The 14,870-nt window shown below is 40.2% G+C and overlaps 1 protein-coding gene across 4 annotated transcripts; it reads left to right on the top strand.

The window, feature by feature from the left end:
- The first annotated feature begins 1,963 nt into the window (after positions 1-1,963).
- On the top strand, positions 1,964-14,087 carry hdgfl3 (HDGF like 3). 4 transcript variants are annotated; one of them, XM_036564566.1, is made up of 6 exons: positions 1,964-2,247; positions 7,162-7,238; positions 7,325-7,463; positions 8,846-9,004; positions 12,070-12,198; positions 12,428-14,087. In XM_036564566.1, the coding sequence occupies exons 1-6, from the start codon at positions 2,164-2,166 to the stop codon at positions 12,455-12,457; spliced, it is 618 nt and encodes a 205-aa protein (XP_036420459.1). In that variant the 5' UTR covers positions 1,964-2,163; the 3' UTR covers positions 12,458-14,087. The 4 variants fall into 4 exon arrangements, with proteins under 4 accessions (XP_036420459.1, XP_036420460.1, XP_036420457.1 ...); XM_036564567.1 differs by having other exon boundaries at positions 12,431-14,087; XM_036564564.1 differs by having other exon boundaries at positions 1,965-2,247; positions 12,067-12,198.
- Positions 14,088-14,870: the final 783 nt, after the last annotated feature.

The raw sequence follows: 14,870 nt of genomic DNA on the forward strand, positions 1-14,870 counted from the left end.
CTGAAATAAGCAAGGCCTTCCCTGAAAAAGACGTCATCTGGATGGCAGCATATGTTGCCAAAACATGTATATATCATTCAGCATTAATGGTGCCTTCACAGATGTGCATGTCACCCATTCCATGCACCCCTATGCCATCATGAATATTGGCTTTTGAACTGTGCATTGATGACAAGCTGAGTGGAGGACACAGTGTCCATGATTTCCAAAAAGAATTTCAAATTTTGATTCGTCGGAGAACAGGACACTTTTCCAATTCCTCTCAGTCCATTTTAAATGAGCTCCTGTCCAGAGAAGGTGACGAATTGTTCACAGACAGTGGTTCGCAGAAGTGTTTCTGAACCCATGCAGTGATTTCCAATATAGAATCATGTCTGTTTTTAATGCAGTGCTGTCTGAGGACCCAAAATTCACGGCCAGAAAATACGTTTTTTTGTCCTTGTCCCTTACATACAGAGATTTCTCCAAGTTCTCTGAATCTTTTAATGATATTGTGTTCCATAGATGATGAAATCCCCATGTTTTTTGCTATTTTACATTGAGAAATATTATTCTTGAACTGTTGCACTATTTGCCCACTCAGTCTTACATAGAGTGTTGACACCCTCCCCATCTTTGCTTCTAAAAGACTCTGTCTCTCTGGGATGCTTTTTCTACCCAATCATGTTACTGGCCAGGTGTTTTTTTAGTATTACACAAATTTAACAGCCTTTTGCTGCCCCTGTCCCAACTTTTTTGGAACATGTTGTTGGCATCAAATTTAAAATAGGCATGTATTTTTCAAAAACATTCAAATTTCTCAGTTTCAACATTTGATATGTTGTCTTTGTACTATTTTCAATGCAATATAGGGTTTAAATGACATCATTGCATTCTGCTTTTATTTACATTTTGCACAGCGTCCCAACTTTTTTGGAAATAGGGTTGTACATGCAGTTAGGAAAAAAAAGAACCAAAAAACACACTTTTTCAATTTAGCACTACTTTACCATTATTAGCGTGACATTTAAAAACTTACAAGACATATGTAAGCTGACTGGTCATTGTGGATAGCAGTCTGGTTCCTAGTACTATAATGGTGAACAATTGTGACTCTGTAAATTTCTCTAGAAATTTACCAAGTCACAATTATATAATTTATTATATAAATAAAATTATCTCTGCTATATAATTTATTATATAAATAAAATTATTTCTGCTGTCGGAACAAAACCTCATATCTCCAAAATAGTAACTTTACAGGAGAATAAAAAAAAACTCACTGGGCGGAAGGCAGGATACACCCTGGACAGGTCGCCAGTCCATCGCAGGGCAAACAGACAGACATACACATTCACACTTAGGGGCAATTTAGCATATCCAATTGGCCTGACTGCATGTTTTTCGACTGTGGGAGGAAACCGGAGGATACCCACACAGACACAGGGAGAACAGGCAAACTCCACACTGTCTGTCTGTCTGTCTGTAAAAACTAGACTAGTATAATGACCATTTGGCTTGTTAGTTTATTGTATTAAACTTTCAGTCTGTACCCTGCTGATAAAGGACCATTACATTGGATTACAACCTGATGGTTTTACTTTCTAATGGGAATTGGCTTCATGGTTTCCGACCAGACCACTAGTTTCCTTTAGATCCCATTAGGAAATCATTGGATGCATTTAGAATCAGCCACTGGTCACCTGTTAAACCATTAGAATCCTTTACACTGTGATATCAACCCATTAAAAAGAGAAAACACATTATAAAACCATCAGGAATCAACAGACACACCTAATGCTTTCTAAGGTTTTTCAGCAGGTAGCTCTGATTGAAGATAAATTGCTCCCAAAAGCAGCACCAAAATACATCAAAATGACATAAAATAGAGGAAAATGGGCAGATTGTGGGTGTTTGTGTCTTAAAGCTGGGCTGTGTGAGGAGTCTGTTGACCTGCAGTCAGATGTGTGAGAGAGAGAGGAGGGAAGAAGAAGTGTTTTCCGGGCCTTTTCTCTCTGTGTGTGTGTGTGTGTGTCTCTGCGCGCTCTCTGTTTGTTTTTTATTTAATTATTTATGTCCTTATTAACTGCGGTGTTGCTAATCAAAACATTGATGGTCGAGCTTTCCCGGCGGTGTGTGCGATTGTGTGAAATCTGACGTTAAAACCAAACCGTGAGCAGCGCTATGGCTCGTCCTCGGCCCCGGGAGTACAAGGCAGGAGATCTGGTCTTCGCCAAAATGAAGGGCTACCCGCACTGGCCAGCGAGGGTGAGTACAGGCTGCAGCCGGGACTGAGGCGCAGGGAGGCGGGGTCGGCCCAAAACAGCGCGCCGCTGCTGAACGAGCCGGAGCCGGAGCTCTCACCCAGCTCCCCTCAACCTCGCTCCACCGCTCACCTCCACTCTAACGTGGGCAGAGCGATGGTGAAGTGTCCGCTCGCTGCTCCTCCATTTCACACTCGGTTCTCTTATTCGCCAGCTTCTTGTTCGATTTTCCCCGTTCCACCTTAAATAGTGCAGCAGTTACATTCTGGCGCGGAGGCGCCAGAATGTAACTGCTGCACCATTTAAGGTGGAACGGGGAAAATCGAACAAGAAGCTGGCGAATATGGCGTTCTCCCGCTCAGGTGTGCTGATAGAACCATGTTTTCCGACCTTTCAGCGGTGATTATCGCCTGTTTGAGTCTCATAATCAGCTCGGAATGAATTTCTACGCCTTATGTGACCAATTATGACCTTATTAGTCAATAAAGTCGGACCGCATCTCCACAGATTTCGTTATTTGTTCCGTTTAACCCTCACCACCACCACACAGGCTAATTGATTAGCTCGTTTGCTAAAAGCAGAGACGCCCCTCATCCTGCCTTCATTTTGATAAAGAATGTCGCCACAGACACTCCAGATGCTTCACAGACGACACCGTTATTCATATATCCTCACTTATCTCACATTTTCTACATTAAAATGTGTAAATATATTATAAATCAATATATATCGTGTCAGTCTGCGTTGGTGGTTAGCATCACTGTTAGGACACACTGCTGTTGGTGGTTTCAGTAGCTTCAATATCGGCTTTATTGGCGATTTTAAAGCGTTTGTTTGTTTAATCTGGCATATTTTATATCGGTATGCTCATATTTTGCTTTCTAAAATCAGATATGGTACAGGAAGTAGTGTGTTTGTATAGATCATATAGAAGACATTGTTTTTTCACGCCTGTTTTCCGGCAGGTCCCGCCTCCTCCGTCTTGGATTGGTTAATTCCGCGCCAACACCTCTGCTACAATTGGCCAGTCTGTCACACTCGCCAGAGTTCCGCCAATAGGGACGGTGTCTGTGCGGTTGAACGACTGGCCAATCCCAGCGCAGGGAGGCGGGACATGACGGAATACGGGTTTGAAACAAAAAGAACGCCTTAGCACATGTGGAGTCAGTGTTGCTGCATTAAACATTAGTTGTTTCATAATTGTCTGATTCCTGTTTACGAACACATTGCATCTAATGCAGCTTTTTACGTAGGACAACATTTTTTCCACAGAGTTATCTATTAAAGTGATCGGTTATAATCTTAATACGCCTGATTCTGCTCCACACATCTGACTGAGTTCAGTTACAATCAATACAGTTAATTACAGACACCTAAAATGCAGGTGTGAGAGCTGAAAAACACTAAAGTGTGCAGGACAGAGACTTTCACATGCTACATTCATCTCACTGAGGATTAATGACTTGCTTTTTGCTGATTGGTAAAGGGGAATTCCACCAATGTTTCAGAATTCCCCCCACAATTGAGTGAGTGATATGTAAACAGAGTGATTCAGAGTGGTTTGGTGTGAAATGGTTCAGATTTCTTTACAGTGGTGGTGAGAGGAACCAGGGGTCGCCATGACTACATCACAAATATAGACATTTTATTTACTATCCAAAACCACCAGTGATCCTACTTGTGACTTCTGAGTTTTATATGGAATGTTGATGATGGGAAAATAGTGGAGAATCTGAAATAATGTTTTTTATGGGGACTATTTTGCCTCACAGCGCCCTGCATATTATGTATCCCTCCACCATGAATGGATTTTAAGTTCTCAAAACTATCATAAAACAGTGTCTCAGACATCAGGCAGTGTATTCACAACCATTTCATGTAATAACTTTCTGTAAGGGAGCTTTTAGAGGTGGATGTCTGGTTCCTATCACCACCACTGTGAACAATTATGACACTGTAAGTTGAAATATCAAGTTTTTAAGTTCCCCTTTAACCTGATTTATGATTTGGTTACCAGCTCTGTCTGTTGGCTCAGACTTTGATACTCGAGTGTTAATTAATCTGTGTGCGCGAAAAAAAAACATGTAGTTCTAATACTGCAGCCCTAACACTTGCGTAGTTCTAATGTAGTTCTAATTGATAGCAGTTTGAAACCTAGGTTCCTCTGAGGGATGTGGGATTTAGGCCTACCTGACCATCTGCACCAATCACAATACACGATACATTTACATACAAGTGACCTTTCCCTAATGGAAGATTTGTAAACATTAACACTAGTACTTCATCACGGCCATCAACCAGGCTCTTTAAAGGGCCCATACCATGGAGAAGCAAATTTTCCTAACTTGTTTGAAATAAAAGACTTTGGTGTAGAATGTAAACATGATTAGTTTCAAAAAGTCCCGTTCAGAACACACAGTCTGTATACGCTAAACTGCATAATCAGCCTGTTTTAAATTTATTGTTTTTCTGCTGTTATAAAAACCAACACCTTTATGTACACTCAGCCTACAGCAGTGTAGCCCGCCCATTCAGCCTACAGCAGTTTAGCCCCGCCCTCTCAGCCGACAGCAGTTTAGCCCCGCTCAGAGCCATATAGAGAGAGAGTTGCATCACCTCCGTTCACTCCAAAGGACCATTTTTTTCCAGCTATTATGGATCATGGAGCCTCTCAGTAGTTCCCGGAAGTTAGCAGCAAATACTAGCAGCGCAGCCGAGTTGAAGCAGAATAGACCGGTTTTGATGCACTTTAAAAGGGTAAAACAATTAAAGAATCAGTTTGTACATAATAAGCGCATCTGAATCAAATTAACATGTATATTAAAGTATGTCAGTGGATTATCCCTGACTAAATTAGTAGATTTAGGGAACATTAACAGATAACATAGGCTAGGATACTGAATAAAGTTAGCAACACATAACATTAACGATAAACAGCCTAGTAATTGTAGATTCCCTGCTCTCAATGTCATTTCATCCACCGTTGTTCAATTATAGAAGGCTTCTAAACGTGATTTTCCACGGGATGGGTGGGAGTTAAATATTAGTTAAATATAATATTGGGGCGTGAGCTTGTAGAGTGGTGGTGGAGGAGGTAAAATTGTGACATCGTTATCCATTTTGGAGTACGACCTAACACAATAAAAAGAAAGCTATTTTCGTGATACGTCACTACTAATATGAATTTAGAGTGCATACTGGAGACTTTAAAGAGTAAACAAATATATGACTTATGGATTGAGTGTTTGCAGGCTTTGTGATGCTGTAGACTATTAACTGTACATTATGTTGCAGTTTAGTTGATTTTGGACCAATGGCAAGACCCACGGGGGGATTCAACTCAGCCTAAAGACTCCCTACAATAAGACAGCACCCTCACCCTGCACCCTGAGTCTCTACTCTACTCCTTATTTTTAATAAACAAAACATTAAGCTTCCCAGTGGTGTGGCTTTTGTTTGTGAAACATATGCAATGTCATGTTGTTGTTGTAATCTTTAGTGATGGTAAGTAATTTAGTAATTGCTCCTGCTGACTTGAGCCAGCAATGTTTTCTTCTCTCTGTGTCAGTAGAGAAACCAAACATTTTTACTCCTTTCTCTGAGCGACTGAAGCATCTCCATGCAGCACAGCAAACCATGGTGGGGACTATATGCAAGGACAACATGGAGAAAAGGGCACAGACAGGCCTGCCAGGCTATTCATGTTTGAGTTCGTTATAGCTTTATTTAATGAATAAATTGCAGTAAATATGTGCATAGTAAAAAGACAAGTTATATAAAATGTTTATATGTGTACAAACAAATATAAATAGATGCGTTTTATTATGTCCTGTCTGGATGTGATGTGTTTTAATGTATCCTTCTTAATAGTAGATTTTTGCATATACATGCCAAACAAATTTCTTTGGCTCCTTCTCCTTCTGTCCTTTCAGAAAGTCATAAAGTTTACAGTAGTCATTAAGTCATTAAAATTATCTAGGCCTTGGGATTACTGAAACTACCATTAATTAAAGATGTGTTAATGTTATAAAATTAATCTGATCTCAGTTTTGAAACATTCCTTCCCTTCCCCTCCCTCTAAGTATATCAATAAACATTAGGACATGACTGATCTTAACTACCATTCAAGTTTAAGAACATAATATCTGTAATACTGAAAACTCAAAGCAATGAACAACGACAACACACTTTGAAACCATGTTGACGTTAACCCAACATGTCAACAAGGCAAGTAACGATAGCTCAAATAGTAGCAAATTTTACTTTAAAATATATCATATTGTTGTAACTATATATACACATGTTGATTTTCTATATAAATATTGTAAATCAATGCATTTATTGACTGCTAAGTACCAAAAGACGCAGTTCTGTCGCTAAGTGTTTATGGATTTAAATTGCCCGCAAAGAACTTCCTGGAACTATCTGAAGTGTACGTGAATCACGTGACTATCAAGCATTTTGAACTTCCGTTGACGCTACTCTCTCTCTACATGGCTCTGGCCCCGCTCATTCAGCCTACAGCAGTTTAGCCCCACCCATTCAGCCTACAGCAGTTTAGCCCCACCCATTCAGCCTACAGCAGTTTAGCCCTGCTCATTCAGCCTACAGCAGTTTAGCCCCACCCATTCAGCCTACAGCAGTTTAGCCCCACCCATTCAGCCTACAGCAGTTTAGCCCCACCCATTCAGCCTACAGCAGTTTAGCCCCGCCTATTCAACCTACATCAGTTTAGCCCCACTCATTCAGCCTACAACACGTTAGCCCCGCCCATTCGGCCAACAGCCGTTTAGCCCTGCACATTCAGCCTACAGCAGTTCAGTCTGGACTGATTTTTTTGTTCTGATTGGACAGTGCTGATCTATGCTCTGTTCTGATTGGACAGTGCTAATGTCTACTCTTTTCTGATTGGCCCCAGATTGATGAGCTGCCAGAAGGAGCAGTGAAGCCACCAGCCAATAAATACCCCATATTCTTCTTCGGCACCCACGAGACGTAAGTTCCCTCTGTGTGTGTATGTGTTCTGTATATTTGCTGTAATTTCAGCATTTATTAGAGTTCTAAGGTGTTTTCTCTCTTAGTGCGTTCCTCGGCCCTAAAGACCTGCTGCCATATAAGGAGTACAAAGACAAGTTTGGAAAATCAAACAAGAGAAAAGGCTTCAATGAGGGTCTGTGGGAGATTGAAAACAACCCCGGCGTCAAATTTACCGGCTACCAGGTGTGTTTCTGCTTCTGCATATGTGTGAGAGAAATACAGGAAGGCACTCAATAATGTTGGAATTTAATATAAATTCAAAAAATTGTTATAATATGTGTAAACTAAAAACATTAAAAAAATAATTTAAACAATTACATTTAAAAATACTCTCTGATTATATAGATTTTTATTCAGTGTTTGCACTAAATCCAGTCAAACAAGGCTAATTACACTGTGACTGAAACATGCAGTTGGTCAGTGTTCATTAAGGACTGACATTCACCCTAACACTCAGATGAGCATATTGTGATTAAATTTATCACAATAACGATAAATATGGTCATACTGTCCATCTCTACAGTTGAAACTTCCAGTGTAATAAAGCATTAATGTGACTGTGAGTTTTCAGCAGGTTGTTACTGAAAGGTCACTCTGAAGGTCAGAGTCTGTGTAATTACTGAAACCAAAACACATGGACACTGGTAATAATAACAATAATATAGAAATAATATAAAATAATGTTGATATCATGCTAATAACATTAATATTGTAATGATACAAATATTAAATAATAATATGTTAATATGATAGTACAATAATAATAATAATAATCAGGAACCCTCAGGCCCTTCTGGATGCTCAGAGATATTTATAGTTATGTTTTTTTTTTATTCAACAGAATTGTGTGTTGTATTTAAACTCTGTAAGTATTGTAGTACTAGTCGTATTTCATTGTTCAGTTTTAGATGGAAACAAAAAAGGTAAAATCTTAAAACGCCCAACCGAAAACCATCCAGTCAGGATTGTTCTCTCTGTGGTATCTAGGTACATACAGCTGAGATGCTCTCCCCTTGGTCAGGACTTCAGGAGCTGGACAGACAGACTTACACATTAGATTAACTACCAACATAATTAGGAAGTGACAGAGGAATTAACCAATCACACCACAACATCACTCTAGTGGAAAAAACACTAAAGAACATCACTCTAGTCCCTCTGAAAGTTCTAGATACGTCACTGCTTGTGAATATGAACTGTAGTCTAGGCAGGTTCTAGTTAGTTGTTAGAAATGTTAAACAGTGGCAGCAGCTCTGTGCAGGACTCTTTATTGAAAGAGTCACTGTAACACTGATAGATACAAGCTCAGATATATGATAATATATGATAACAACGAAATGGCTTGGAATGACTTTACAAGCTCAAATATCTGTGTTTAAGCTAGAACGGACAAAAAATGTTAATTCAAATTGTCTTTAGCGTAGTGCTAACAAACTACTAGAATCCCATGGGGGTGCTAGCAGAAGTTAGCATTATCATAGAGGTCTTAAAGGGTTATTATGAGATATTTACTCTTTACACACTCACTCGCTAATGGCTGTTTGTGTGTGTGTGTGTGTGTGTAGAGCATGCAGCAGGGCTGGTCGGAGGGCGAGGGGGGCGGCGCTGACCCGGCAGACGGCAGCAGCGGGGCGGAGGAGGGCGACTCCATCGGAGAGGAAGAGGAGGGGAAGATGAAGGGGGAGAAGGTTGGATCCAAACGGAAAAAGACCGCATCCTCAAAGGTACCACCTTTAAACCCCACTCTGATCAGAGGCTGCGCCTCAAATGGCTCTCTGCTCTCTTTATAGTGAACCACACAGACCCTGAACTAGTGCACTGGGTGTGAGAGTGGAAGCTTTTCAGCTTTGGCTGAATGTAAACAAGACATATGGTGACATACAGTGACGCACCGTGCACTGTCTGCATGCAGAAGACGTTATTTCATTACTAACATAGTGCACTACTTAGGAAGCAGAAAGTAGGGAGTATGGAGCAATTTGAGATTTTATTTTTATTTATTCCCCCTGTTGATGAGTGAGTGATGAATGGCGGCTCTAGACAAACAGTAAACATCAACCCAAACTGGCTGCTGGGAAACATCACACAGATTTTTGCTGATCTAGCTTTATCTCCTGCATCCACAAGAGGGCGTAAATATCAAGAAAACTACACGAACGTTCTACCCGAAGAAAGCACTCTTTTTTTAAATGTGAAGTTTCTCCCAGTCGTTATAAAATATGAGATTTGACAGCGCAGATATCAGCAGCGATCTGTGTGCCAATAGGAGGGGCTTCATCAGAATACGGGTGTGTTTTAGTATGAATACAAGTGTGTTTTGTAAGGAGTGTGCAGTGAGGAAACCCACACACACACACTCTGCTCAGCCTTTGCTTAGCAACGGCTGTTACCTAGCAACAGGGACTAACGTTCATGTATCCTGTGGGGGGCGTGGCTAGGGCTAAAGTGGGGGGCGGAGCCTAAAGCTGATGTTTCTGCTGCAGAACTCGGTCCACCTGAAAAAAATAGTGAATAACAGCATATGGGGGAATACCTCCAGTGCGGTTTCACCTCCTGTGCTTAAGCTGTGCAGCACAGCTCTGAACTCACACACTAACACACACACATACACACACAGAGGAACACTACCTGGATCTGAAGAGCCACTAAAATTGGAATTTATCTAAGCCCTTAATGTCCTGGTGATACATTCAGGACTCATTCTGTTTAAACTTAAAAAACTTTACAGCCGTCTGAGATATCAACAAACTTCAAACTCCACCTAAAACTATCACCCGTGTGTACTGTGTGTCGTATTTCCACTGTGAAATTCCAAGATGGATCTATACTACATCTGCAGGGTCGCCTGTGCTGCCAGTTCGTTAGATAATCGTGTACAGCCAAACAGAGAATAAAATACACTGTCCAGCAGGCCCAGAGCAGGGTTTTACCATTAGACCCTCTCACTGCACAATTCAAAACCAGACCTGTGGCATACAGTTACGTGTCCACTTACAACATCACACATAGGGCTGTCCCCAGTGCCATTTTTTTTTTGGGGGGGGGGGACTAAGATGGTCTACATCCCATGGCCATGTTGAAAGCACATTTGCAGCTTCATCTGCTGTAAACTTTAAATCTCCAGCCTAGCTGCTTTCATCACAGTGCAGTGTCGCTCCGTCTACCAGCCCGCTAGCCTCTCTTAGCAGTGGGCTACGATGTGCTGATAAAGTGTACTGTGGCGTAAGCAGTTCGGTTTATAAAGAGAAGAAATGTTTCTGTTGGGCTGTTTAGGTTCATTTGTAAAATTACTTTAATGTTGAAGAGTCTGAGTGTAGGTGCAGTGGTGGGTTTTCTGGAGTAAAGCAGAGGGCTGCGTTTTAAGCTGTTAGCGCTGGAGAGGCTGTGCTTCTTCTTGCCATGTTCGATGCTGTTTTCAACAAATTAAAAATAAAGCTGCATTATGGAGCGAAACTTCAAGTCGACCAGGTGTCTCCTAAAACCCCCGGACAGTACGGAGACTACAGCAAAAAAAAAAAATCCAAATCCCAAAATCAAAAACCAAATATCTACCCAACAAACAAATACCCAATAGTCAAATATTCAAGTTCAATACCCAACTCATGTTGCTGCATCCTATACATTTGAGCAGAGCGCTCTGGAGGTCAAATCCACCTCGTTGTGCTGTGAAAAATTGAGCAGATTTCTACTTTATGCAAATGAGTACAGCATTTGTGCGGCTTGTAGCCAATCGTTTCGGAGTAAACGAGCAGCAAACATTAAACTTAACTTTCTCTGAAAACAGAGCAACAGCAGCTTTCTTTGCCTCCACTGAATCTTTACCAGCTTTATGTAATAATGACAATATCTGGTTTAACACAGAACTGCAGACAGTGAAGATCTGATAATAAGATGTTTGTTTACGTGGTTCGGGAGTGAAGGCAAAATATAAACAAACAGAGTTTGTAGAGTACTTGCTAAGGCAACTAGCTTGCTAGTGAGGCTGAGATTTCTAGCTTGTGTGAGCCCAGAAGATTCTATGTTACATTAAATTAAATAAAAAACAGCCCCGGATGTCTTCAGTATGGTCCTCTTGATTTCTGTAACAAAAATGACTCAGAAACACCCTGCAGCGGTGAGCAGAGACCCAGCGCGACAGAATGAGGCGAGAAAAATTGCTGGAGGACGCGCACCGTTAGCAAGTCCAGCACAACATCTGAAAGACTTTAAAACAAGATTCTCTTCATGAAAAAGTACAGATGCATTTGAAGAGCAGTGATTTAGAGGCTGGAACTCTTCAGCGGTGTGATGTAGCTCTACACAAAAATACATCACCAGTAAGAGCAGAAACTAAAAACATCGACTAGCTGAACTGAGAAACGTACACACACAGTACAGATTTCAAGTGACTTTTATACGTTCATAAAGTGGTTGACTCTTCAGATACATTCAGATTGTTTCATTCTGTATGATTGTAGCATTTTTTAAGTAAAAATGAAAAAAAAAAAATTCTATTTTTATCTTTAATGTTTAGTGATAGTGCTCAATAACTGATATTACTGAAAAGTTTATCAGAAAAGTTGTGCTGATTCGGATGATCTGAAACACAAGTTAGTAGATCATGAACTGAATCACTACTTCACAGTTAACATAGCACGATGTATCCTATCAGCCAATTCTAGGCTTAGTTTTTTAAAGGGTTAAATTTACAAATCACTTCCTTCTTTTAGAAAGCATTTAGATAGGTGTGGATGTGTGAGTGTGCGTGTGTGTTTCAGCATGGTATTTCACTGTTTGTTTCTTCTAGAAGTCGTCCAAGCTGTCCAGGAAGTGCTCGGGTGACGAGGACGAGGAAAAGGACGGGAAAGACGAGGAGGAGAAGAGAGACGAGGACAACGACATGCAGAACTCCGCAGACAAGAAAACATGCTGTCAAGGGGTGCGCAAAATTAGACACATTTACATGTTTTCACAATGTTCTCATATTAAGCATTGTTTATCATATCAAACACGTTCAGTCAGCAGGTTAAAATATACAGTGTATGCAGATAAGTATTAACAGTGAATTTTTAGAATGACCACCAGGTGGCACTCTGTTCCTGTATAGACACCAGTTCTACTGATGAGCCCTGTCTTTTATTTATTTACATGTTTTTCATCTTTCTCAGCAGAACCAGTTGCTCCGAGAGGAACATTAGATCCTGAAGGATGCCGGATCATTTTGTGGTTGTTTATGTGATATTGGAAATGTATAACGTTGACATAATCAAGATCAAAATCACAAGAGAAAGCATTGTTGTAAATTCACAAATCAGAGAAACTACTGCAACCACTGAGAGTTCATCTACCGCTCACCACTGGAGCAAAGATAAACTTAAACAAATAGATTTAAAGGAGCAATAAGTAGAAAACAACAACAAAAAAAAAATATTAATAATACGTGGGTTTTTAAGGTGGTCTGGTTAAAGCTGGTTTTCTCATTCCAGAGTTCAGAAAGGCCAAAAGTGAGTCCAGTGTGATTTGGCCGAGATGCTACTTACTGCTTCTTTAACGCATAGTGTTATTTACACACTCTAACTAACGATTAAATGTAATATAGTCATCAAATTTAGCATCATTTTTTAGCTGTAGCTGCATAGCTGGACCGCCAGTGTTTGTGTAAAACAAGCTCAGAATCTCTCACTGCCCCAACGCCCTGACCTTTAACCCTGACCTCTACTCTGTCCATTTACCTTAAGCTTTAACCCTGTTCATTGACCTTGATCTCTTAAGCCTGACTTTTACCCTGATTCTTAACCCTGTCCTTTAATCCTGTGTGTTAACCTTGACCTTTAATCCTGTCCATTTACCCTGACCTTTACACTGACCGTTAACCCTGACCATTAACCCAAACCTCGAATCATGTCCATTAACCGTGCTGGTTAACCCTAATCTCTAACCCTGTCCATTAACCCTGACCTGTAACCCTGTCCATTTACCATAACCCTTAACCCTGACCTTTAACCCTCTCTATTTACCTTGACCATTCACCACTACTTTTGACCTTGACCTTTCCCCTGACCTTCACCCTGACCTTTGACCCCGCCTCCACTGTGCTGCTCAGCGCTGTCTGTCGTAGCTCGAGGTTTCTTTCTTTCGGTGAAGCTGTCAGACCTTCCAGAACGTTCGTCTATAGAACATCATCAGCGTGTTCCCCTTTTCTGTGATGGAAAAAAGAACGGACAAAGTAGAAACGTCTGCCGTGCGGAGAGTGTAAGTGCGTGAAGTCGTCTTGTTTCGCTGTAGGTCTGGAGCTCTCGCCCAGATTAATGTTCATTTTCTAAGAGAAGTGAATAATCCCGGTTTCTGTGTCAGTGGGTTTGGATGTTTTAGGCTTTTTAGTGGCATGCGCATCTGTCGTATTCTCCATGTGAAATAGAGATCATTCCACATTTCCTCTCAGTTACGCTCTTATTTCTCATTTTTTTAGACCCGTAATCCTCCCAAAGTTCACCAACTCTCCTGCTCATTACGTTTAGCTCTTCATAACTATTACTGCGATTACCAACAAACCTTACCCAACACGCTCGTGAAGGAGCTGCATTTTTCTTTCTTATCTGTGTTTATATAAAGAATATATTCTATTTATTTTTGATGATAGTAGATGACCCATCTGTGGTAAGTGTAAAAACTCATCACGTAGCTTCTGTTCCTTCTTGACTCTTTGTTATGCTTGTAATCGGGACATGTTACAGATCTATCTTACATTTTCAACGTTTGTAGTTCAATGTAAACTGTTTTTCCTGTTTATTCACAAGACTTTTACAGAATAAACTCGTTGGAATGCTGTTTCGCGTCTGCTGAGTGTCTGTAACGAAAGCTGAATAACGACACTTCATTAATTTAATTTACCTTCATTAAATGAAGACGACTCGGCGTTCATTAATGTTCATGTCATTTTATTAGTTTAATGATGTGCATTTACACTGCAGTTAAATTGAGAACTTTAAAAACATTCTTACAAACACAGACCACACACAAGCACACTGGAGTAATAAATGCCACTTCAGTCACTTTAGGAATATATTAATATTGTGTTTTATCGCTGTGTACACAAAACAGAAATAATAAGAAGTGCAACAAAGAAAAACAGCGTCCTCCATTTTAGTTACACAGATCTGAGAGTGTGTTTTATTTTTCAAAGAAATCAAGTTGTCTTTCAGTCGGTGGAATATTCCAGAGCTTTCTTGAATTAGTATGTTTTACAGAAATTAATGTTACAGTAAAATTGTCTAGAATGTGAAAACAATCCTTTGCTGGTTATCAGCGGTGACCTGATGAGTACAGCGATGGTGGTCAGGGGGCTGATGTGACTTAATGACAGAAACAGTTCCAACTTTTAGGATCAGCATTCATGTTAATAATTTTTCTTATAAATAATGTTATACAGCACAAATAAAATATATAAGTAGACGCTGAAAGGTACATTTTTTATTTTTTATTCGGTATCGCAAGTATCTGGTCAAAAAACAAGTCATTAATTGGTAAATAGTTTTACTGTATTTAGCTATTTATAGTAATTTCATGTCAATTTGTTTTAAGATTTGATCATTGAAGCATTGCATTTGATCA

The sequence above is a fragment of the Colossoma macropomum genome, unplaced genomic scaffold, assembly GCF_904425465.1.
Source record: "Colossoma macropomum unplaced genomic scaffold, Colossoma_macropomum, whole genome shotgun sequence".
In the NCBI taxonomy this organism is placed as follows: domain Eukaryota; kingdom Metazoa; phylum Chordata; class Actinopteri; order Characiformes; family Serrasalmidae; genus Colossoma; species Colossoma macropomum.

What these genes read in the sequence shown, in the direction of transcription:
- hdgfl3 (XM_036564564.1), top strand. Translation starts at nt 2,164, where the DNA reads ATGGCTCGTCCTCGGCCCCGGGAGTACAAGGCAGGAGATCTGGTCTTC. An exon ending in AAAAGACCGCATCCTCAAAG is followed by an intron (nt 9,005 to 12,066) that starts GTACCACCTTTA and finishes TGTTTCTTCTAG; the next exon opens with AAGTCGTCCAAGCTGTCCAG. An exon ending in AGAAAACATGCTGTCAAGGG is followed by an intron (nt 12,199 to 12,427) that starts GTGCGCAAAATT and finishes CATCTTTCTCAG; the next exon opens with CAGAACCAGTTGCTCCGAGA.